Here is a 26,365-nt window from a genome sequence, read left to right as displayed (position 1 = left end):
AGGAATCAAAAACTGAAAAGAAGGGAACTAAGATGTTCACCCCTCAGAGAAGTCTTCTCTTTTTCCATCTTTCTCTCCTTATCCTTATTTCCTTCTCATCATTCCTGTCACTTTCCCCCTTTTCCCATCAGTTTTGAACATCTTACTCATGCCTAACCTAATTCTAGGTTTGGACAACATTTCTAATTTAGCCTGCAAGAGTGGAGCCCTGTATGTGCATTGCAAAATCCATGCATGTGAGACTTTCTAGGCCTGTTTGAGTTCAGTGTTCATACTTGGTCTGGTTTGCTGTGGCAACGAGTATGGTTCATTCAGCTCAGTGCCCATTCAGAAGAGACTCTTGGAGCACATTATCTTAAACAAGGATTGGATATGAATACCCTCCTTAAGATTATTTTGGTTGCAAGCAGCAGCAATCTTCTTTGACTAGCCAAAAAAAAAAAAAAGTTGTGGAATTATACAGGGATATCTCCTGTAACCAAAGGAAACAGGGCAGGTCCTGGATCTTTGGCAAAGGGTGTTAATAGATTTTTTTCTTTAGGGAACTGCCATTTGTGACTCAGTTCTACTGAGTAACTATATTCTCTTTGTGTTTCTCTATGCCTCATTTAAGATTTCTGGGGCAAAGAGTCTAAATGGTCTGGTTTAGGATATGCCCACCTCTGAATTAATCTGTTATGTAGACAAGGGACATGGTAGTGCAACCAACTTGTCTCAGTTTTCACAAAACTATCCCAGTTTAAGCACCGAAAGTCCAGCATCCTGGTATCCCCCTCAGTCTTTAGCAAACCAGAGTAGCTGGTCACACTAGGACATGGTCACTTGTGCATATGTGGCCCATAAAAGGGCTGCCTCTATGTATTTCAGCCATTCCTACAAAAAAAGGAATTGTGGGAAGCTATAAGGAAACATTTCAGAGAGCGTCTATTACATTCTACTTCTTGGCACCCAGTGTGGGCACACACACACACACACACACACCACACATCACACCACAGACACACTCTCTTTTTCCCATCCTTTCAAAAATACACCTTGCTGCTATGTGAATCAGTTATTTCACGTACCACCACAAATGGACTACTAACCTTCCCAATGGGAGAAACCCCAAACGTGTGACCTTTTACTTCACTTAGAGTTGATGTTATGCCCTCTAAGTGCAGACTTTCTACATGATATCCATTCCTCATTTTCCTCTACTGTAATCCTATCTCCATATATTGCAATGTATGGCCTTTTGCTGGCAAAAGCAGAAAAAAAAGAAAAATTTATGTATTATACCATTCCTTTTTAAAAAGGCAAAGAAAGGGCTTGGTGTGCAAGAGAGTATTTATTAAACACTAGTAGCAAAGAAAACAAACAAAAAATGCAACAGTCCTCATTACTGTAGCTGGTATTGAAGCTTCTTTCTTCTGGGCCCATTCCATAGATCCCTGTGACTTCAGTTAGCATCTCGGTTGGCGTGATTTGCTCAATGCAGCAACCTGAGGGGTATGATCCCTTGTGGTCCTGCCTTTATAGGGTTGTGGTAGCCCGTCTATTGCCTTTACATCCGGGTATGGCAGTTCAAGAAAGCACCCTCAAGGATAAAACATGCTACTCATGATCTATTATTTTACTTTGATGACTAGGACAATCCCCCTAGTCAACCCCATGACTCACTGTTTTGTCTATTCCCTTAGATGACCCCACGGATTCCGTTGCACGGAGTCTCTGAAGTCCAAAATTTTTAAGCATAAGGCACAACGTTTTTCAAGATTTGGCCTTGTCTCTTCTCAATACGCTTGCTCTTGCATCCGCCGTCTGACACTTTGCTTAACTCCTGGCCAGCTACCGGTACAAGCCAAGCTCTCACTCCATACCGTCCTTCTTCTCTGCATGCCCTTCTCCACCTTGCCTGTCCTTTAACTCTTATTCATCGTTTATTTCAGTCTCAATTGAAGAGTCATTATTTCTAGAAAGCCTTCTCTGTCCAGCTCTCTACATCACACCGTTCCCTACAGCACCACCACAGTGCCTCTAACACTTGATGGTTTCATTGCTTATATATTTTTGTTTCTGTGCATAAGCCTCCCGAAGGAGCCGCCGCTGTTCGATTTATTCTATAGCTAGTTCCCCGCCCTGAGTGTAAGCGTCACTAGAGCTGGGGCTGTCCTCTGTTCACTCTACCCCCAGCCCCTACAGCAGTGCCTGGTTGTTCACAGGCCATATATAGCAGGTGATAATAATCTGAATGATGAAAGAAGAAACACTGTCTTGTGGCGTGCTTTACTTCTGTTTTTACTTATGTCAACTTTTAACTAGATTGTGAGGACAGAGGTCAGTGTCTGAGTCATCTTGTGCCTCACTGGGCTTGAGCAGAATAAAAGCCTAGTCAAGCATTTGCACACTGGTCGATGGATACACTAGAAAGAGCAGGAACGCGAGAGGGAATTTTTTTGGCGCCTGCCTCGCCCTTTCAAGCCAAGCCCCTCTGCCCTCTGCCCCTTGCCAGCCGCCCGTCGCCCGCCGCTCGCCGCCCGCCGCCGGCGATCCCTCTCCCGGGGAGCTGTAGTCAAGCGAGGCCGGCGGGCCGGGAGCGGGCGAGGGGCGGGACTTCCGGTCCCGCTCGCGACGCGGACCGCGCCAGGCGGAAGCCCGGCTCCGGGCCAGGATCCGAGAGCCCGGACTGGAGGTGAGTTCGCAGCCGGAGCGTTGCAGGCACTTGTTTCCTCAGTGGATGCCTTTCGGCGCGCCGCCGCCCGGCGCCGCGGGACTGGGAGACCGGGTAGGGACGGGAGAGTCGGCATCTCCTGCGCGTGTGGAGTCAAAGCCGGGACCCCAGGCTTGAGAGAAGGGCCAGGACTGAGAACGGGGAACCAGGAGAGCCCTAAGGGTAGCCTTTAGGGACTGAGGAGGGAGGCACCGGGGACCCTGAGGCCAAAGAGGCCCTGAGACTGGAGGTTGCGGATGACACGGGGCAGAGTTGCATCTCGGAGGAAAGTAGTCATTCGTGGGGGCGTGTCCCGGGTCCTGGCGGATTGACTGCGAGGATGGCATGAGATGGCAAAGGTTGGCTTCCAGGGAGAGGTTACAGAGGAGGGAGTCAGTCCTTCTCTGAGGGTCGTAGGTGAGAAGGGCGTCTTGACCTAACGAACCAGAAAGATGACCAGCCACCTATTGGATGCTGAACTCCTATTGCTTCATTTGCAATTCATGCAGTTTGTTTTTTGTTTTTAGAAATATATCCCGCTCCGCGCGTGTGGATTTCGGGAAAATATTGTATATTCCTAGGGACCGCTTGAATTCTTGCTTCACCCAGATTCTGCGTTTATTTGTCAAACTGATAGTAGTTGAAAGTTCTCTTCACCCAAGGAAGACAACCAAAGTTTTCCTTTTGGACTCTTTTCTACCCTGCAGAGTTTAGCTTGTCTTATTTCCTTTGTCATGGGATGTACTAAATGCGTTCAGAATTATGGTGATAATCACATGGAAAGCCAGTGCTGTCAGTGTTTGCAGTTGCAACTCATTGTTTTTCTGCCCAACTTTCTGGCACATTTTTTCTAAAAGCTATTTTGTTGGGTTTAGTCTTTTAGTTTAACCAGTAAAGGCAATTTTACATCAGGGTGCGGCAAATTACTAGCAGTTCTTAAGATTTTACTGTTCCTTTTTGTTTCTGCTATAAGGAAATATATATATATATTTGCCATTGTCAGTGTTTTTTAAAAATATTGATAACCCAAGATCTGTTGTTATACACACATTAGCACATTTAGTTTTCCCCAGTGGCCAGTGTTTGATATGTGGGCTCATTATTATTACCAAAGGTAATTATTGATTTAGTTATTATTTACCTTGTATTTATGTTTTATTGGATGTGATTAATATGTGCTTCCTAATCTACATAATACAGTGTTTCACTGAGTGTAATTACGAAGATTCTCCTAGCTTTTAAGTAGATGGTAAGTGAATTGCATTTTTGCCACCAAGCGGGCAAGGTAGCTAGGAAGAATCATAACACTTGTCATTGGTGGAGGGTGAGATCTGATGATTGCTTTGCTTGTTTCAGGTGTTTCACATTTCAAATGTTAGAAGTTTTTGTTTTAAAAATTACTGTATTAGTACAGGTAACTTTTAGATCTGATTTGCTGGTCTGACTTGAACTAATTCAGGAAAACTAGAACATTTTATATTTATTGGTACTGCGATGTCTTGCTAGCTTATAAATTCTTGGTGGCCTTGAATATCTGTGCTTGAGTGAAATACACAGTTATAATGAAATACACAGTTATAATGTCCTTACGTTTAGGAGGACTGCTGATATTTACAAGTGTAAAGCAAGGCCTAAACATAAACAGTGCCTTAACATGTAAATGAGCATATTGAATAAGTTTTCAAATTAGAAAACGAAGAGATAACACTGATCTCTAAAGTAAATTGAATTAACTGCCATGTTAATTTCTGTATATGTCTCAATTTAATCTTATTTCTTTAAGCAGGCAATATTGTTTATCTGATAAGGCTTGATTTTATTTTTCTTCCGTCTTTTCCCATGGTTTTTGAGAAATAAAGCACTTGAGAAAGCATGCAAATCTTTAGACATTAGTTCATGGTTGGAGGAAGTGCTCGTTGCTGAAACACAAGAGCACTTGCCCTCTTGGGCAAGTTGGGTTAGCTACATATATGAATGGTATGTTGAGGTTTGATTGCCCTGTATTCTGGAAAATCTTTGGAATTGTATTCTTTCTTCTAATTGTTTAGTAAATTTAGCTTTCTCTCTAGATAAATTATTTTTGTTATTCCGTAGGATTTAGATGTATTTTACAGTTTAACCAATAATGGCAGTTTTTGATTAAGTACAGCGAACTGCTGGCTATTTTATAGATTCACGATTTCTTTTTATTCCTGAAGTATGTACAGTGTCTGTATTGGAAGAACTATCAAAATAGTGATAACCAAAACACTGTCTTCATATACACATACATTTGTCTTCCTTAATCTCTAGTTTGTAAAATATGAAATAATTTGCTAAGTTGAGCTCGTTGGTTCTATGCCCTTTGGTTATCAATTTTCTTATTATATAGTACGTTCTCAATTATCGGCATACCCTAGTTAGCCATTTCCTGCCATTTGATAGAATAAGAATATTTGTTACAATGGGGAAGTATAGTTTTTGGACGAGGAGCTACCAAAGAGTGCTGATCTGCTAACTTAAGGTCCAGCTGCTGCACTGCCTCTGATGAAAAGCATGGCCCTTAATGAGGTTGACTCACATGAGGTTGACTGCTTTTAGTATCACTTTCTGTCCTTTTCCTCTGGTGAGTTAGACCTTTTCTCCAATAGTGACCAAGATGACTTAGGCCTCAGAGTGACTCAAAAGGGGATGAGTCACTGCAGTCCTGTTAGTAGGGCCCTGTCCATTCTGCTGAATCTGATCCCATAAATCTTGGCACATTTTCCAGCCTATAGGCATGTAGTTATGACTGTGAACCTCTTGTTTAGGTTATTGTTTTAAAAATACTTTTAATACTAAATCATAATTTGTTGGATTATATAAATAGACTTAGTTTTGCTTTGAGTAAGGCATCACATTATACTATAGATGAACTTTTCTATTAAAGTGATAGGCTATAACTCACAATGGCAAATATTGTAGAAAACACACTGATTGCCCTTAACCTTTGTTGTTATTGTTAGTTTTGTTTTTAATTTTCAGAGCCTAAGGAATAGAAGAACTATTGGATAAATGATTTGCATGGGAGAGTGGGGGAAGTTGACCACTACCAGTGACATACTAGGGGTCTTGATGGTGGGAGCTGTCTGCTATAGTTGGAAAGAGTATTTTAGCACTGAGGTTTAGAATTGCCAGCTCCTGGTGATAATACAGCAGAAAGACTTTTAGTTGGTTTTATTATAGTTTTTGAATACCACACAGATGATGCACTCCTTTGTTACCTGCAGGGGGCTGGGAGGGGAATCCCTCCCACCTCTTGTGTGAATGACCTGGTGGAGCCTCTTGAAGCAAAATAGTACCATTTTGATTTTCACTGTGTTAGTATATAATTATGGTTCTCTGGAGAAACAGACCAATATCACATATATATGTGTATTTTAAAAAGATATTTATTTTAAGAAATTGGCTCATGTAATTGTGGGAGTTGGCAAGTACAAAATTTGTAGGTCAGACCAGCAGGCTGGAAATTTAGGCAGGAGTTGATTCTGTAGTTTTGAGGCAGAATTCTTTCTTCTTTGGGAAACCTCAGGTTTTGCTCTTAAGGCCTTCAGCTGATTAGATGAGTCCTACCAACATTATGGAAACTAATCTCCTTTACTTAAGGTCAACTGATTTTAGACATTAACTACATCTACAAAATATGTTTATAGCAACACCTAAATTGGTGTTTGGTTAAATACCTGGGTGCTATAACCTAACCATGTTGACACATAAGGCTAACCATGACAGTATTTAAAATACTTTTGGTATATTAAACTAATATGTGGCATGTAAAATGTTGCATAGTCAATAGGAGAATATTGATATGGTTTGGCTCTGTGTCACCACCCAAATCTCATGTCAAATTGTAATTCTCAGTGTTGGAGGTGGCGTCTGGTGGTAGGTGATTGGATCATGGGGGTGGTTTCTAATGATTTAGCACCATCCCTCTAGTGGTCTCATGATAGGGTTCTCACAAGATCTGGTTGTTTAAGTGTGTTGCACCTCCCCCTGTGCTTGTCGTTTCTCCTGCTCCAGCCATGTGGGACATACTGGTTTCCTCTTCGCCTTCCGCCATGATTGTAAGTTTCCTGAGGCTTCCCTAGCCATGCTTCCTGTACAGCCTGTGGAATTGTGAGCCAATTAAACCTCTTTTCTTTATAAATTACCCATTGAGGTAGTTATTTATAGCTGTGTGAGAATGGACTAATAGAAGAATCAAAATTCATAGCCCAGTTACTTTTTAAGGGATTTAAAAACAGTGAAAATCTGGGTTTTCATTATGTCAAAGAGTGGAAAATGGACAATTTAATGGCCCCTCCACTCTCTGACATTTAAAAGTTACTCTCTTTTTGTGGTTTTAATATGTTATATACACACACACATATCTTTTTTTTTTTTTTTTTTTTTTGACACAGTGTCTCGCTGTGTTGCCTAGGCTGGAGTGCAATGGCACGATCTCAGCTCACTGCAAGCTCCGCCTCCTGGGTTCAAACGATGCTCCTGCCTCAGCCTCCCAGAGTAGCTGAGATTACAGGCATCCGCCACCATGCCTGACTAATTTTTGTGTTTTTAGCAGGGACAAGGTTTCACCATGTTGGCCCGGCTGGTCTTGAACTCTTGACCTCAAGTGATGCACCTGTCTCAGCCTCCCAAAGTACTGGGGTTACAGGCGTGAGCCACTGCGCCCAGCTAATATGTTGTATGTATATTTTTAATTTAAGGTGTTTAAAAAATTTTTTTAATTTTGTAACTATTTTTTTAAAGTTTATGCTCTTGCTAATCTTTTTGCTTAAATATTTAGATCTGGGAATTAGTTTTGTGCTTATTTAGCCTGATTCCTTTCATTTATGTTCGCCAAAAGGGTCCCAGAAAGGTGGAGTGATTTACCCAGGTCCCATAGCTAGTAAAAGAACCAGAATTTGAGGCCAGATCTCCTTGTTTCCAATCCAGTGCCCTTTCAGCTACAAAAGTAGTTATAGTTAAGTGAAGCTAATCAAGGGCTGATTTTCTGTAAGGAGGGTGATTTTGAGTGTCTATTTAAGGGAGTATGAATTGATTGTTACGAGAATGGAGGTGGTATTCGGGCTATTCAGTTACATTAGGGGAAGGATGAGCAGAGAGTAGATACATCATAAAATATCTAACTACATAACTACTTGGGGGCACATAGTGATGTGTGATACCCATGGGGCTTGAAAGGATTTTGCAAGTCAGCACAAGCTAGCCATTGGGTGAGTCACAGGGGATATTTGAAAAGATCTTAAGGATAGGGAACACATGGACCAAGAGAAGTTACTGAGAGGGCTTCCTTTCTGGAGGAAGTTAAAGATAGAAAAGCATGGTGCTTTTGGAACCCAAGTGCTTGGAAGCCCTCCAGAAGAGAATTTTGAGGACTCTTTTGGGGGATAGAACATTATAGGACATAAATGGATATTCTAGAAGCTTGCCAGGTTTCAGGCATTAATTTGAGCTGAATTATGGTAATAATAATAATTGTCATTTGTTGCTCACTTGCAGCCTCAGCACAGTTAGAAGAGACCGTAGGCAAGTTACTGAACTTTATGCTTTACCTGCAAAATATGCATAGTAATACCTACTGTACATAGTCATTATAGGAAATACAAGATAATGTACATAATGTGCTTAGCATAATGCCTGTCACATAGTACTCAAGAAATTGTAGCATTTATTTTACTATATCATGCAGGCTGGCTAAGGGTGTTACTAGAAGACATCACTAGAATGAGATCCCTTTTTCCTCCTACAGCTTTATGTTACTCCCACAGGTCTTTTTATTTTTTTAAATTTATTTTATTTTATTTTTTGTGACTCCAGAAATATGCTTATCCATCCCACGGGTCTTTGGCATGCTATTGCCTTCAAGTTTATCATTTCTAAGCAGGTGCATGTCTCTGGCCATATGTAGAATACTTCTCTATCTCTGTGATCAGCAGGCCTGTTGTTTTTGAATGAACAATGCACCTTTTGGTTGTATTTCATTGCAGATTCCATCTCTTCAAACTGAAGTGATGTTCTTAACTGCAGTGCTATCTCCAATTAATTCAGATGGGGTTGGGAAGAGGAATGGAAAGCACAAGCATTTGAAGTCACTTTTCTCTTTAAAGGGTTCTTCCCTTCAGGTTTTGAGTAAACAACTATTTGAATAAAAATGAACTATTTTGACAGATGCCAGCTCCAAAGATAATTGGTTAAAAAAGACATTTTCTGGGATGATGCATCGTAAGATATGAAAGCACTTAAGGATTTGATGGGGTTTGGCTCTGTGTCTCCATTCAAATCTCATCTCAAATTGTAATCTCCATGTATCAAGAGAGGGACCTGGTGGAAGGTGATTGAATCATGGGAGTGGTTTGCCCTGTGGTGTTCTCGTGATAGTGAAGTTCTCATGAGATCTGATGGTTTAAAAGTGGCACTTTTCGGCCAGGTGCAGTGGCTCATGCCTGTAATTGTAGCACTTTGGGAGGCTGAGGTGGGTGGATCACTTGAGGTCAAGAGTTCAAGACCAGCCTGGCCAACATGGCGAAACTCTGTGTCTGCTAAAAATAATACAAATATTAGCTGGGTGTGGTGGCAGGCACCTGTAATCCCAGCTACTCAGGAGGCTGAGGCAGGAGAATTGCTTGAACCTGGGAGGCGGAGCCTGCAGTGAGCCAAGCTCGTGCCACTGCACTCCAGCCTGGGTGACAGAGTGCGACTCCATCTCAAAAAAAAAAAAAGTGGCAGTTTTCCCTGAGCTCTCTCTCTTTTCTGCTACCATGTCACAGAGTGAGACTCCATCTCAAAAAAAAAAAAAAAAAAAAAAAGTGGCAGTTTTCCCTGAGCTCTCTCTCTTTTCTGCCACCATGTCACCATGTAAAACATGCCTTGGTTCCCCTTCACCTTCCACCATGATTGTAAGTTTCCTGGGGTCTCCCCTGCCATGCAGAACTGAGTCAATTAAACCTCTTATTTACTCTTGTTTATAAATTACCCAGTCTCAGGTAGTATCTTTATAGCAGTGTGAAAACAGACTATACAGGATTGAATGACATATTTATGCTCAAGATCCAGTAGTGAGATTACTAGGTAGTAGGCACAGAGTATCTGCCTTAACTTTGTAGTGTAATTCTTTCTGAGCCAGACCTGGAAACCATTTAACTTGTGTTCAGAAGGTTGGTAGAATTTGCATTTGACTCAGAGTGACATGGTATGTTTAGCTATCATTCTCAGGAGCTTTTGCAGTGCTTGAAGATTTATTAGGAAGGGTTCTTTCTGGAACTCTTTTAAGCTTGACAAGAACCTCTTTATATCATTTTGTATGCTAGGTTTTAAGTTGAGAAATTTATGTATTTCTACATTTATAAGCAGAAAGAGTTTAGAGGCTTTTGCGGAAAGAAGGAAGTTTGAATGCTTTTCCTGTAATTCCAACTGTTTTTTAAAGATGTAATTATATAAACATTGAATTTTCAATGATAACGATTTTCATAAATGATTTAATACAATTTGATCATGAGCTAGAACAGCTTCATATATCCAGACCTCAGTGTTTCAAATTATAAGGTTTTCTGTTTTACAGTTCTACAGTTGATAAATTTTGGTAATCTACAGCAGCATTTGATTTTCAGTGAGACATGCTGGCAAATTATTGCCTCTAAAATATCAGAATGAGTGGTGTGATCATTATATTTGTTCCATAGCCTTTGGTGCACACCTTCTTAAAATCTCCTCCTTTTCCCTGCTCTGTTACTTTCTCCTTGTATAATGATGCTTTCTCATCTCCTAAGTGTCCATGCATTAAAATCATCAATTTCTCTTTCTTTTGTCCCTTAACCTCTCTCCCAAAGGAAATCTGCTTCTCTCGTAACTGTTAGCTGGTCTGAATTGTCTGAGTTAATTCAGAATAAATTGTGGAATGACTGATAGACCTAATTCCAAATTACATCAGGATGCAGAGAAAAGGGAATACTTATACACTGTTGGTGGGAATATAAATTAGTACAAACTCTTTGGAAGACAATATGGAGATTTCTCAGAGAACAAAAAGTAGAACTACCATTTGATTCAGCAATCCTACTACTGAGTATGTACTCAAAGGAAAATTAATCATTATATCAAAAAGATACCTGAACTCAATACGTTTATTGCAGCACTATTGACAACAGCAAAGATACAGAATCAACCTAAGCATCCATCATGGATGACTAGATAAAGAAAATGTGGTGTACACACAACATACACACACGAATACTGTGCAGCTTAAAAAAGAATGCAGTCATGTCTTTTGCAGCAACATAGATGGAACTGGAGGGCATTATCTTAAGGGAAATAACTTAGAAAGTCAAATACTACATGTTCTCACTTGTAAGTGCTAAGTAGCACGTACACATGGAAGCAGAATGTGGAGTAATAGTAATTGAAGACGAAAGGGTGGGAGAGGGTGAAGGATGAGAAATTGTAAATGGGTACAACATACATTCTTTGGGTGATGGTTACACAAGAGGCCAGATTTCACCATTACACAATATATCCATGTAACAAAACTGCACTTGGACCCCTTAAATTTATGCAAATAAATAAAAATAAGTTAGTAAAAAGCAAAAAAGTATATGTATTTTGAAGTGAAGCTTGTAAAACTAAAAAGTCCTGTTCACCCAAAGAATTAGCAAAGTGTTTTAATATATGTAGATTGCTTCCTTGTTTACCTTTCTTTCCTTTTTTTTTTTCGGACTCCTAGTATCTGAGAACATATTTCTTCCCTATAGGAGTTGAGAAGAGGAGGAAGAATAATGGGAGGAGACAGGACCTTTTTCAACTTGACAGATAGGTATAGTTACTTCTCATATGTTTTTTCCCTCTCCAGGTCCTCAGTAATCTCATTACATTTTTTTTGTTTGTTTATTTAAATACTCTCTGATGAAATATTATATGCCTCTTAGTTGCAGTTTCCCATCTCCCAACTTGTTATAAGATAAATACTTCTAATTTATATATTAAGTTACATATTAATTTATGAAACTTATTTTACCTTGTTTTTCAGAACAGTAATAAGTTTTATTGACATGATAAATTTTTTCCCCAAGAGGAAAAGTCACCAGTAAATGTGTCCTACTTGTTGAAAATGCCTCTAATGATACTGGCCTCTATTTATTGATCATATATGCCAGACACTGCAGTGAGCGTTTAATATATTACTCATTTCTTACAACAACCCTTGTATAAGGTAGATGTTTATATTTCACTTTTGGAGAGATTAATTTGTCTAAGCTTGTGCTACCTGTAAATGGTGGAGCTTATTTTAAAGCCCTTCTGCTTTTGCTTATACACTGTTTTCTTCTACATTTCAAAAGCACCTTAAATGATTTGGTGCTGATACTTGAAGTACTTTTTAGAGAGAGTTAGCAGCATGTTGATTCTACATTTTTTTGTATATCTTCATACTCCTAAAAGTGTTCTATTTTCCATTTCTTCCACTTTAAGCATTTGTTAAATGTAATTCATTTATTTTTTTTTCAAGGATGGTACCATAATTAATGTAGCATCTAGCATAGTTGAAAGTAGCAGATACTTTAAAAATATTTGCTGCATCGATTCAAGACAATAACGAAAGGAGAGGTGGCAGTTAATGGAGGGGGGCTATTCACATAAAAATTCATTTCTGTTGGAATGTGAGGCTGGAACCTTTCTCATATTACAGCATGCTGCAGGGCAGGGCTAGAATTCAAGCTTTGATTAAAATCACCCAAATTCTTTTTTCTTTGCTTTACAACCACAAGTTATTGCCAGCTGAAAAGGATAATGGAGGGTAATGATGAATGCATTTCCATCTGCCGCTGCTGCAAAAAAAATTTTTTAGACAGTTTCATTCTTTTAAAACCTAGATAAAAAGGCTGCTTTGAAATGAGGAGTAAATTAGTGGCCACCAAATGAGTAGTTATTAGGTTGTTGCCCTAGAAGCCTGTTCAGGTGATGCTGATGGTGGTTGCTGCCAGTTAACAGTTTGGTCTCAAATAGTTTCTCCCCAGGGGTGGGGAATGTTGGGGGGGGCGGTGGTGGGGGATGGTGGGGGTGTTATAAGAATTCAAGCATTCTTGAGAGTCTTTCTTTTTCATTCCCAACTGTAGGTTTTGGACATGTGTGTTACTTTCCCAGAAACTGCCTAGATTTTCATAGGCTGTCAAGGTCAAATATATTGATTTAGCCATTTCATAATATATATGTATATGAAAACGTGTTGTATACCATAAATATATACAATTTTTATCTGTCAATAAATTTTAGAAAAGAAAGTCAAATGCAAACTGAACTTTAATAATTTTCTGCAATAGATCCTTTTTTAACTCACTGGAACCTGAGAGAACTAAACCATTTGGAATAGCCTGTGTCTCTTTTTTTTTTGAGATAGAGTCTCACTCTGTCACCCAGGCTAGAGTGCAGTGGCACGATCTTGGCTCACTGCAACCTCTGCCTCCTGGGTTCAAGTGATTCTCGTGCCTCAGCCTCCTGAGTAACTGGGATTGCAGGCGCCCACCACCATACCTGGCTAATTTTTTTGTATATTTGGTAGAGGCGGGGTTTCACCATGTTGGCCAGGCTGGTGTCGAACTCCTGGCCTCAAGCAATCTGGCGGCCTCGGCCTCCCAAAGTGCTGGGTGTGAGCCACCACTGTGCCCAGCTGAATAGCCTGTATCTCTAATACATTGTTATCCCAGCCTCCTCACCCCCTCAGCAGTTAAACTATGTGCGGGGCAGATTGAATTGCTGTGCTTACCAAATTGTTTGTTTTTGTGACTGGGTCTTGCTCTGTCACCCAGGCTGGAGTGCAGTGGTGAGATCATAGCCCACTACAGCCTTGACTTCCTGGGCTGAGGCAATCCTCCTGCCTTACCCTTCCAAGTTTCTGGGACTGTAGGTGTGCACCACCATGCATGGCTAATTTAAAAATTGTTTTGTAGAGACAGAGGTCTCGTTTCATTGCCTACATTGGTCTTGAACTCCTGAGCTCAAGCTGTCCTCCCGTCTTGGCCTCCCAAAGTATTGGGATTACAGGCTTGAGCCACCATGCCCAAACTGGGTTTTTCTTCTTACTGTAGTTGATTATTCCTCATGGTTGCCCCTCAAGATGACTTCAGCAGCGGTGTAGTATAGAAATATTCCATTAGTCCTTTAAGACTGTAACCTGATTGTTAGTAATTAGAGCTCTGGGCTTAATTGCAGATTTGTAGTCTCCTTTACACTTTAATACTTTTTTTTTTTTTTTTTTTTTTTTGAGACAGGGTCTCACTCTGTCACCTGGGCTGGAGTGCAGTGGTGTGATTACAGCTCACTGCAGCCTCAACCTCTTGGGCTCAAATGATCCTCCTGCCTCAGCCTCCTGAGTAGTTGGGACTACAGGTGTGTGCCACCATGCTCAGCTAATTTTTTTGTTTTTTAACTTCTTAACAGAGATGGGGTTCTACTATGTTGCCCAGGCTGGTCTCAAACTCCTGGGTCAAACGAGCCTCCTGCCTCAGCCTCCCAAAGTGCTGGTATTATAGACGTGAGCCACCACACCTGGCCTACACTTTAAGAATTTTTTTATGATTTGTGGTTGTTTGGTATTGGTCTTTACATTATTATATATCTGCTGAATGCTGTGTGATGGGTATTAAAATTATCCACTCCTATCAGGGAGCTACTAACTAAAATGTAATTTTTTAACCATTGAATTTGGACAATCTGACTTCAGAGTTTTAGTTCTTAACTCCTTTACTATAAAGCTGATGCCTCCTGTTTTATAAATAATACAGCCCCTGTTTAAGATTTCTGCATATAACATTCCCCCATGTTATTTTCTATTAGAGTATGTGTATATATGCAAGGTTTTCCATTTCTATTCTAATAAAACTTTCATCTTTAGTTTTAGTGGTTGTCAGTTGGTTTCTTGCAAGACGTTTTCTGGCTTTAGCATTTTTATTTCAGGTAAAAGGATTATGTCACCTTGATGAGTTCTTGGCATATATGCTCTAAAGTTAGTCTTCTGTACTGGTAGAGACAAACCGTTAAAGCATGTACAGTACTTCTTTTGGATTATATTGTAATTTGAGGAACAGATTTGCCATTTGAAGTTTGTCTTAGATACATAATTTTTATTCTGTAAATGTACAGATGGTGGAATTCTGGAAACATCCTGTGTTGAAGAGAAAAATTCCACTCAGAATTTAAAATTGGCCTTGGAGAATTATAAAAAGGGGTAGGGGCATGGATCATCCATATGTGGGTTATTGAATTAAATTTTTCACTTTTTTTGTTCTTAGAGTCAACTTTTATAACACTGTTACTGGGAATACCTGACTTACTAAGCTTTTACTGAACACTTTAATTTTGGGAGTACAATTTCTAAACTCATGAAATAATCTTCATGCAACAAGATGTTATTTTATCAAATTTTGGTATTACATGCTCATTCTTAACTTTTACAAATTTTAATTAACAGGTGAGTTATACATCTTTAAATTTATATAATTAATAATCTTTTTTTATTTCTAGAACTGAGGTCAGGGGTAGTTAGCTATCTAAAAAGCAACAGCTGGGTTTTATTTTATATGCATTGTTAATTGTGGATTTTGCTGTGGAAGGGGCATTTGCATTAGATTTAATGTAATCTTGTGAAAATCTAAACATATTTAAGCATAGTTTAGGGATAATAAATTTGAGATACTACATATAATTTGATTTAGAAGCTTTTTAATCCTGAATAAGGAAGGAATACATAGAAAGTCAAGCAAAAATTCTGTGTAATAGTTGCGATACTCAAGCTGAAAATAGTCTGATCCAGCAGCCTAAAATAATGACCTTCTCACTACTTGAGCACACTTCAGTGTCATGAAATGAAGGGATGGGAAAAGGTGTCTGTGCATCTTTATTTCAGGACTGTACTAGGTATAGTGTACTTGCATGTTAACTCAAATACTAGGCTAAAAAGTTTGTATTATTATTCCTCTTTTAAAGATGAGGAAACTTAAACTTTAAAAGCAGGTGACTTGTTTGTGGTTAGAAGAAATATATGCAGAATTGTGATTTATGCCCAGAATATCTGACTCCAAGACCTAAATTCTTTCTGCCATATCATATGCTTTCTACTTATCTTTTGTTTGTTTGTTTTTTATTCCATTTTCCCCCCTTTTAACTGTGTTGGAAGTTTTCTGTTCTATTTCTTTTTTTCTCTATGGTTACCGTAGAAATGTTAATATGCATACTTAACAAAGTCTAAATGTAAATGCAATCTTTATCCTTCTCCTGAACCTCCTTCTGACAAGAACTTTTTTTTAAATTTTATTATTATTATACTTTAAGTTTTAGGGTACATGTGCACAACGTGCAGGTTTGTTACATATGTATGCATGTGCCATGTTGGTGTGCTGCACCTGACAAGAACTATTTTTATCAGACATTATAGTTTTGGGACTTGATCTTTCAGCCCCAGAAATAATAACAGTGTTTATATTTACCCATATGCATTTAACCTTTTTTCCCTTGACCATTCCTTCATGTGTATCGATTGTAAGCTGAACTGTTTTTTAATTTACTCCCTCCGGAGCTTTATGTGAGATGGTCTTTGCTCAGGCTCTCCATTTGGTACAGGTCCTCAAGTTTTGCTGCCTATTACCCTATTTTCTATAGCTCCCCTCCCCATCAGGTTCATTCCACCAGTAATATGTAGATTCCCCAGGGGCCCATTCGCTTGAGCACTAACTCACCTCTCTAGACTTGTACTTTTTAAAAAATTATTTCTGCCCTTGGAGCATTTCTCTTACTTTATTGTTGGCTCTTCTATACATTCAAAAAAAAATTTAAGCACTTAATGCAACAATTTTTGGTGGTCTCCATCCATGGGGCTGCAGTGCCAGAAATAAAAGTCCACATTGCCATTTTGCTTCATGGGCAAAACGTATTTTGTATTGAACATGTGGGCTGGGGGATGGGTAGAGGATTTTTTAAAATTTATTTTAAAATAAATTCCTAGAAACTGATGAAACTCTTTCGTTTAGAGTCATAAGAAATAAACTATTTGTTTGATGAAGAAGCAACAGAGGACTTCCAAAAAGCGCTTTTGAAAACTCCCCTTACTGAAGGTTTATATTAACTGCCCTCTAGAGGAAGAAAAAAATCTGAGAAAGATCTTTTAATAGGACATTAAGTATTGTTTTCCCTTGCACCTTTTTCTAAGTCAAACAAGAACCAAGGATTACTTGCTCTGTGCATGGGATGCCATGTTGTAAAGTTTAGGTAGCAGATGCTCTAAGAAAATTTATAACATTAAGGCTGAAATTACCATGAAAATGCCAAAACATCTTTGTATCGGAACTTTACAAAATTTGGTTCTTAGGATTTCTTAAAACGTATCAGTTTTCAAAGAGATGGTAAGTTTACTTCATCAGTTCTCTTTGAATGTTTTTTTTTGTCATGAGATGGAGTCTTACTCTGTTGCCCAGGCTGGAGTGCAGTGGCACGATCTCAGCTCACTGCGACCTCTGCCTTCCCAGTTCAAGCGATTCTTCTGCCTCTTGAGTAGCTGAGATTACATGCGTGCACCACCACGCCTGGCTAATTTTTTGTATTTTTAGTAGAGATGGGGTCTCACCATGTTGGCCAGCCTGGTCTTGAACTCCTGACCTCAGGTGATCCACCCACCTCAGCCTCCCAAAGTGCTGGGATTACAGGCATTAGCCACTGTGCCCGGCCAAGAAATAGAAAATAACTTTAGAGCAGTATTTTCTATATTCTATATTTTTTCATATATTCCTATATGATTACCTACATAGGATACGTGTGTTGTGTTTTGCTTTGCTTACCTGATAAAACACTGTTAAAAATAATATTGTAATTGAAAAGATGTTTAACCCACATTTTTTAATGGGTTAAGGTTAATGTTTTGAGGTTTTTTTTAGCATATGGTATTGATTTAGTGTTTTTGGCAATAATTTTGTTAGCACTGATAGAAAAGATGAGGATTTGAAAGGAAACAATTGCTTGCTTTGTAAGTTGTGATGTTCAGTAATGACTAAGTACATTCATTTGCACAGCCAGTATAAACTCCAGATGATTTTTTCCCTGCCTGTTCCTTAAGTGGGTCATGTGATTTGGTGTTTATCATTGACTTAAATATCTTCAAGTTTTACAAACCACATAACTTGACCATGAAATCAAGCAGCTCTTTCAAAGGACTCTTTGAAAGTAGATTTTATTTTTATTTTTGGGGTGATTTCAATGAAAAGATTATGCAATTTGTGTATGGGTTTTGGAACTTTTCTCCCTTCCTTTCCTTCTTTTTATTTCATCTTTCTTTCCTGCCTTCTTTCTTCGTTCCGTCCTTCCTTCCACCTTCTTTTTTTTTTTGAGACAGTGTCTCGCTCTGTCACCCAGGCTGTAGTGCAGTGGCCCAATTTCGGCTTCCTGCAGTCTCCACCTCCCAGGTTCAAGCAATTCTTCTGCCTCAGCCTCCTGATTAGCTGGGACTATAGGCGCGTGTCACCATGCCCGGCTACTTTTTTGTATTTTTAGTAGAGACAAGGTTTAGTCATGTTGGTCAGGCTGGTCTCGAACTCCTGACCTCAAGTGATCCGCCTGCCTCGGCCTCCCAAAGTGCTGGGATTACAGGCATGAGCCACTGTGCCTGGCTCCTTCCACCCTCTTTAAAACAAGTTTCAATGCAGAGATTTCTGTGGTACTTTTTGGTTGGTCTTCCCAACACAGCCTCTGCCATTAGCAGTTAGCTTTTAGTGAGGCTGATAGGCCATTCATTTATTTTATAAAATCAATTTTGTGTATGGTATTTGGTGGCCGTCTTTCAGAGATGACAGTGACTCAAGTGTCTGTGAGATTGTGACTGCTGCACTTTATTTAGATCTGGTCCTTTTTGTTTTAGGGATAATGGGAAAGGAGCCTAATCCCTAAAGAATGGTATCTAAATTTGTGAAGAACCTGCCTAAATTGTATGGTGGCACATGTGACTGATGGATCTTTTGGATTTGAATGCCTGTAATGTTTTAAATATATGTTTACTATGAAAATTGTTCCTGGGTTCCTTCTTTCTTCTGTAGGATATGTGTATGGATTAATTGTACAGAACCATTACTAGGCTGACCTTTGTGCAAATGTGAAATACTTCTTTAATGGTTCTTTTAAAAACTGGCTTCTGTCAACGCTGAGAATTTCAGCATCATTATCTGATAAGAGTTACTACCCCATTTTAAGTATTTGCATAGTTTGACATATGTATGCACAAATACACATGTGGAATCATAAACAATGATATGTAAAAAATGGGGAGATTATTTCAGAGGTAGTAGGTTTATTTTTGAATAATAAGTGTATCTTAAATTCAGTAAGTTAAATATATAATAAATGCCCATGATGTATAAGGAACTATGTTTGATGCTAGGTAGATTTATAAATAGCTATAAGTTCTTATTTCTTATAGAATAAGGAATTGTCCATAAAGACCCTACAGCTTAGAACTGCTGAATTTAATAAGCTGTATACTAGGTTTTTGTTATTACTTTTAATGGCAAAAACTGCAATTACTTTTGTAACCCAGTAGTAGTTCACGTGAGAGACATTATCACAAGACAAAGAGATTAGAGAAAACTTTATGCATAATGACTTGGGACTGGGACTTGAAGATAGGATTTGTAGAGGCATAGAGGTGTGGGGGACAAAGTACCCAGTAGAGGAAGCCTGAGACAGGATGGGAAGTTGCAGCATGTGTTTGAGGGACCAGTTGGTTATAATATATGGGATACATTTTAGAGAGTAGGAGAAGATAAGATTGGGGCTAGGACATATAGGACCTTGAGTACCATCTTGAGAAAACTCTGAAGTTTGTGAAAGAGTGAGGTGATTGATCATCTATTCATTTGGTAACCAATTGAGTATCAGTTGTGTGTCAGGTACCAATTAAGCAGAAAAGTAGAGTGGGTAAGAATTACATAGCAGCTGGGCACGGTGGGTCACGCCTGTAATCCTAGCACTTTGGGAGGTCGAGGTGAGTGGATCACTTGAGGTCAGGAGTTAAAAACCAGCCTGGCCAACATGATGAAACTCTGTCTCTACTAAAAATTAAAAAAAAAATGTGGTGGGCGCCTGTAATCCCAGCTACTTGGGAGGCTGAAGCAGGAGAATCACTTGAATACAGGAGGTGGAGGTTACAGTGAGCCGAGATTGCACCACTGCACTCCAGCCTGGGCAACAGAGCGAGACTCGTCTCACAGGCCCTGGGACAACTAAACTTCCAAGTTTAAGTCCTGATTTACTACTTGTTGGCTTAAGGACCTTGTGTAAGTTTCTTAACCCTTTCAGACAGGTCTAAGTCTGTCTGTGATGATAAATTGTGTAAATCATCAAGTCATTGATTTTTATAAAAATTTCTAATGTTAAGGTCTAAGAAATTTTTATAAGAACTTTCATTATTGGTTACTGGTCCTAAGAGATAGAGAACTATTTTATCATTAATATCAAAAATTTTAGTATTTCACATAGAAGTTTTTTAGTTGAGACCTTTTAAAATGCAGGATTACGTTAGCTAATTTGACTTCTTTCAGATATTGTTGAATTTAATTTTAAGTCACATTTAAAATTAAAATGAAGGCCAGGCATGGTGGCTCACACCTATAATCCCAGCACTTTGGGAGGCCGAGGCAGGTGAATCACCTGAGGTCAGGAGTTCGAGACCAGCCTGGCCAACATGGTGAACCGTGTCTCTACTAAAAATACAAAAAATCAGCCAGGCATGGTGGCTCATGCCTGTAGTCCCAGCTACTTGGGAGGCTGAGACACGAGACTTACTTGAACCCGGGAGGCAGAAGTTGCAGTGAGCCAAGGTCACGCCACTGCACTCCAACTTTTGTGACAGAGTGAAACTCCGTCTCAAAGAAATAAAAAATGAAAATTAATGTAAGTTAAATTAGATTACACATGTTAAATTTAAATTTAAATAAGTTGAAAATGAAAACCCAAACGCACCTTAAATAAATCACAACCCAAATAATCTAGTACCCATCTCTTCAGCTGGAGGAGGGAATTGAGGCAATGGGGGTTCTGTGTTTGACTTCTGCGAACACAAGGTAGATGTTTATTTGTTGTTGCTGCTGATGTTTAAATCAGAAAAGGTTAGAAATGCATACTGAGTAGGCAGAATTATAGCTTCCACACTCTGTTCTAGACAGATTGGGGTAGATATCTGATTGTCTTTGAGAATAGACTTTTAACAAAGTGATAAGAGTTGAGATAAGTCACAAATATAACCTCACAGGAGTTCATATTAGTGTAGCAAAAGTGTGGGTATTATTAACTAGGTTCTTCCGTACACTCTACTTTTTGTTCAAGGACATTTCTGTGGGTTCTGATCAATAGTATTTAGTGGTATTTAATATTCGTATGCCCCACAACCACCCTCTAGTACCCTACATATTTATTACTATAAACTAACCTTTGATCTCTGATACTGTTGAATAGTTTAGTTATATATTCAAACTGTGTGGCAAGACTTGCAGCGGAGGGTATAGGAAATGGGGTTTGGCCTGAGGAGAAGGGAATAGGAAAGGCTTGGTGCTGTGCCTTGTTCTTTAGATTTTACATCCCTTTAATTGCTTTCCTCCTATGACCATTGCTTTGCCATGACTGTCTAAAACTATGCTATGATGTATGAGTTATGAGGTGTTCATTTCAGATGTTATGCACTGAGCTCTAATTAATTTGACAGAAGCCAGATTCATTTTTATGCAGAGAGTTTTAGTATAGTAGATTTGGAGCTAGAAGACCTAGGCTTGAACCTTGGCTGTTTCTCTTATTATTTGTGTCACAAAATGTAGGTTTTCTTAATCTGTTTTCTTATTAGTAAAGAGGGAATAGTCATTACTGTTGTAGGTTGTTGTGAGGTTGTTGCAATAAGGCTTAAATGAGATGCCGAGAAAGCATTTTATAAAATTCTAAAGAGCTATTTAAATGTCCCGTGTCCTTGGTACATGGTGAGTCTTTGGAGGCACGCAGTGTGTCTTAAGTATCATTTGGAGCAACTACAACAATAAAGCACAGATTTTTAAGTTATAAGCTCTGAGAGTACAGACTTTGTCTATTTTGTACCACTGTATCTGTAGCATCTTATAGAATGGTGTTTATTTATTTCTAAGTTTCAAAACTTTAAAACATTTTTCTTCTGCTTACCCCCTTTCCTTAGAAGTTTGATGATTCTTTCTTCGTCTTCAAAAAAAAAAAAAAAAAAAAAAGATATAAACAGAGCATAGCACCCTGTCCTGTAGTTGGATAGATAAGCTAACTCTTTGTGGGCTGGTCCTTAAAAGTAAAGAGGGTGGGTGGTTACAATGGGATTCTCTTTTAGTTCTATTTCTGCCACAAATAAAAAGAAACAAGATAATAGATGGGAACCTGAAAAGAAAAATGTTTCAGTAGAACTTAGAGAGACAGGCAGGAATTTAGGAATAGCAGTTGAATGGAGAAGCCAGAATAGGAGTTTGGGTTGGGTCCAGGGAAAGATGATCTAGACCATAAAGGCGTACACGAGGTCTTACTATTAAGACATTCTGTCACAGCCAGGTAGGGCACACTAAGCTTAGACATGAAAATTCAGACTGCTTTAAAAAATGGTACCCTGTTTATATGTTTATGTATGTAAATCAGCATTCCTGTGGTGATAGATGATAGATAAGATTATATTTTCAGATAGTATCCCTATAATTCTTTTTAGTAGGTTAAATATACCCTTCAAATTAGTTTTCTTGAGAGTGAATTATTTGACTCATCCAGGCTCTGTTACACGTGAGCTGTGTGATATTGGGCAAGTTACCCAACTTACTTGACTCTGTTTTTTTCCCATGCTTAAAGTAGAATAATACTTACCTTGCAGAGTTGTTAGGATGCAAAATAATGCATGTGAAGTACCTAGTGCAGTATTAAGTGTACAGCAGGGATTCAGTTAATGGTGGGTATTATTATTTTTTGATGTAGGCTTAATGTATAATTATTTGTATATCATTTGACAGTAAGTACTATTGATATAGTATGAACATTCCAAATGTTGTTGGTCTTGTGGGTTTCAGTGTTTGTTTTTAGACTAAATATATATTATGTTTTCCTTTCATAGATTTCTGAGAGAGCAGACACCATCTTATTTCTGTTGAATTATATTTAGTAACTCAAAAGGCATTTACCAAGCTGTCAGAAGCAGCTTCCTTTAAAAGGTAATTTCAAATTTTGAAAGAGTCATTTACTCTTTAATTTTACTTGGATTATATTTGTATACTTGGCATAGATAATTAATGGTTCTCTTACACTAAATTTGATTCATTCAGACGAAAGAACATCCCTATTATATCATATTCACTCCGTATTGGAGGTTTTTTTTTTTTTTTAAAAACATCTTTGGTAATACAGTTGATTTCCCAATCTCAGTGAGCACTACTATGCTATATGACATGAACAATGTAAATAATTTGTTTCCTTGCAAATATTTAAAAAATTTTCCCAAATTATTTTAAATGTATTTTGTTTAAATGCAAAATACCAGGTGCATTTGGAATCATCTCAGTGGGGAGCTTGTTACTGGAGTAGGAAGGAGATAAGCTGGAAAGAAATTGTGTGCTATGGCAAATTTTTGTACTACTTTTAGGCAGCCTTAACATCTATTTAAAAATTGAGTGGCTGGACGCGGTGGGTCATGCCTGTAATCCCAGCACTTTGGGAGGCTGAGGCAGGTGGATTACCTGGTATCAGGAGTTCAAGACCAGCCTGGCCAACATGGTGAAACTCTGTCTCTACTAAAAATACAAAAATTAGCTGGGTGTGGTGGCACATGCCTGTAATCCCAGCTACTTGGGAGGCTGAGGCAAGAGAATTGCTTGAGCCCAGAAGGCGGACGAGGTAGCAGTGAGCCAAGATCGTGTCACTACACTCCAGCCTGGCGGACAGAGTGAGACTCTTGTCTCAAAAAAAAAAAATTGAGCTTCATTCAGCAGACTTCCTCGATCTCTATTTTGTATTTAAGATAGTAGTAGCAAATAGAGCTTTTAGTGGACTGTGAATAATTTTGACTTTTGAGATAGGAGGAATAAGCTGTTTTATTTTCTGAGGGCACACTTGGTACTAGAATCTTTAAGTGACCATGAAATGAAGGTAAACATAATTGGGGGGAAAAACACCCTAAATTATTTTACTCTCATGATGTTTGTAAGTAAGCATGCTAGGTTTTAGAGATACACAGAGAAACTACTGTGACTGCGAAGGTGTCTTCCTGTAGCTTTATGCTAGTCCAAAGATAACATTACCTCATGAATTCTCAATAAATGTACAGAAGTGGTAATGTGTGACCAAACTTTAATATCTGCTTGGAACTAGTGCTTTCTTATCATTTGGAAGAAAAAAATTATCATTTTAAACCATTTAACATCTGGGAATGACTATAATTATGACAGACAAACTTTATTTTCACTAGAAGACAGAATAGGATAGTGAAAAGAGCACTGGAATGAAAATCAGGAACCCAGGGTCTCTACTTGCCCTTTTTTTCGGTAACTGGCTGTGGGACCTTAAACAGCTCATTTAATCTCTGAGTTTTAGTTACTTACTGTGCAAAATGAGAGAGTTAGAATTAAATATCAAGGTCCTTTCCACCTAAGGGAAGGAAATTTTGTAATAAAACAAATAGTATTAAGGAGGACACCCAAGACTGGTTAGAATCATCCAGTTGAGCAAAAAATTAAAAAGAATATATATATATATATATATATATATATATATATATATATATATATAGTTATTTAGCATGATTTAGTGTGGAGATAGTATGGGATCCAGAGACAGAAGAGGAGTTGAATCCTGGCTTAATCATTGCTGGCTATGTGGCCTTAGGTAAATAACTCTGATTTTCAATTTTCTTATCTTTAATAGGGATTATAATAACTACCTATGACAGAGACTGCCAAATATACTCCAGTAGCCATTCTGCTTTTCTTCTTTTCAGAAATAAAATTTCTAGTCCTGCCTGAAGTTTAAGCTAGCCCATGACTACTCAAGTGCAACTGTATTTCCCAGGTAGATGCTGGTAGATTGGGCCCAGTAAGTTTGGGCCATTGGGATGTGAAAGGAAGAGATGCGGGCAACTTTTTTGGTCATCTTCTTAAAGAAAAAGCCATTTGTCCTGGATGTCCACTTTTCTTTTTTCTCTTTGGCTGGGAAATGACAAGAATTAAAGCAGCAGCCTTGGATCCAGAGATGGACGCCAATTGATGAAGACGGCAGGACTGACTGGCCAGTCTGGGTTCCCTGGAGCAGAGCTGTCTCTCCACCCTAGGTTATCTACTTACTTTTGTACTGTTATGTGAGAGAGAAATAAACTTCTATCTTCTTTAAGCCCTTGTTTTTTTTGGTATTTCTTTGTTATAGCTGATTAGCCTACCCAGTGGCCTAAACAAAAGACTACCTTTAATTAAAGAGTTGTGAAGACTAGAGATTATAAATTGCCTAGTTTAGTGGGTGGCACATTATCAGTATTATCTACCATTTGTTAAATATTCACTTTCCATCTATTATGGGTGGGGCACAATGCTAAATGTAATGATCATGAAAATAGTTTCTATTATCAGTGGATTTAAGAAAAATAAAAACAAGAATTCTTAGCAATTTAACAGAGGTATATAAAATAACCAGCAACAGCCAGTTAGAGAACAAAATTTTATAGTGTCATTCGTAATAGTAACCAAAAATATAATTTATCTAGAATGAAAAAATAAGAAATGGGCAAGAAGACCTTTATGAGAAACCGTTTAATTAAGACCAAAAAACCATAAAATTTATGAAGAGCTATTTCTTGTTACTTAATGTTATAAAACGTTGTTTCTCACAAAGGTCAGTTTATAGGTTTAATTAATGTTAAAAACTCAAATATGACATAATGCATATAATGAAAAACATTGGTTCCCTGGTCCACCATTTCTCATCCCTGCATGGTTATCCCCAGAGGCAACTACTTATTATCCTCTTGATAGTTTCTCCTAGTATTTCTCAATACTAATTATACTGCCATTTAAATTTTTTTGCCAATTTAATCATATATGTTGACTTACTAATAAGGCAAAGGAAGATTTAGCTTTTTTATATTTAAGTTTTTCCTTTCCCCCTCAACTTTCTTTCCCTAATATAATTATCACTATTTTTGGTTAGTTAGTGTCTTCATTGTTATAATTATATATTATTCATACTTGAGCCACTCAGTGATTATGATTACATTTACTGTTTTTCTATAACTTGTTTTCTTGGAGTTTATGGGAAATTGTCTTGTATTATATCCCTGATAATTTTTATTCCCATTTTTTCTTTTTTAGAATTTCTTTTGTCTAATATTCAAACTCCTGGATTTTGATTTTCTAATTTTTACTTTTCTAGTGTCTGGGAGATTTTCTAAGCCTTTTCTTCCAATGTTATTATATATTTTTAAATTTACTGCTCTCATTTAAACTTTTCAGCTGGGCACGGTGGCTTATGCTTTTAATCTCAGTACTTTGGGAGCCCCAGGTAGAAGGATCACTTGAGGCCAGAAGTTAAAAGACTAGCCTGGGCAACATAGTGAGACCCCATCTACAAAGAAAAAAAAAATTAGCTGGGCGTGGTTCATTGGTGCAT

At 38.3% G+C, this 26,365-nt stretch overlaps 1 protein-coding gene and 1 long non-coding RNA gene across 10 annotated transcripts in view; both read left to right on the top strand.

Annotated features, from left to right (window-relative positions):
• The first annotated feature begins 2,591 nt into the window (after positions 1–2,591).
• DISP1 (dispatched RND transporter family member 1) overlaps positions 2,592–26,365 on the top strand; it is a 200,243-nt gene continuing 176,469 nt past the window's right edge. For 2 of the 8 annotated variants that reach the window (XM_063671791.1, XM_063671804.1), the window contains exons 1-2: positions 7,199–7,394; positions 11,430–11,519. Coding sequence is in view for 1 of the 8 variants with exons in the window: in XM_063671774.1 (XP_063527844.1) it covers positions 2,720–2,767 (48 nt within the window). In the remaining 7 variants the exon portion in view is untranslated. Of the gene's footprint in view, positions 2,768–7,198; positions 7,395–11,429; positions 11,520–26,365 lie in introns of those variants that run through there. The other 6 variants (XM_063671808.1, XM_054497542.2, XM_063671788.1 and 3 more) reach the window with 6 other exon arrangements.
• LOC134737549 (uncharacterized) lies at positions 2,898–25,096 on the top strand. Of its 2 annotated transcripts, XR_010127691.1 has the most exons (4): positions 13,970–14,086; positions 14,989–15,167; positions 22,833–22,929; positions 24,708–25,096. It is a non-coding gene; the product is annotated as an uncharacterized LOC134737549 (long non-coding RNA). The 2 variants fall into 2 exon arrangements; XR_008504041.2 differs by lacking the exons at positions 13,970–14,086; positions 14,989–15,167 and adding an exon at positions 2,898–3,051.

This window comes from Pongo pygmaeus, chromosome 1 (genome assembly GCF_028885625.2).
Source record: "Pongo pygmaeus isolate AG05252 chromosome 1, NHGRI_mPonPyg2-v2.0_pri, whole genome shotgun sequence".
Classification (NCBI taxonomy): Eukaryota; Metazoa; Chordata; class Mammalia; order Primates; family Hominidae; genus Pongo; species Pongo pygmaeus.
This window is presented reverse-complemented; position numbering and strand designations above follow the sequence as displayed.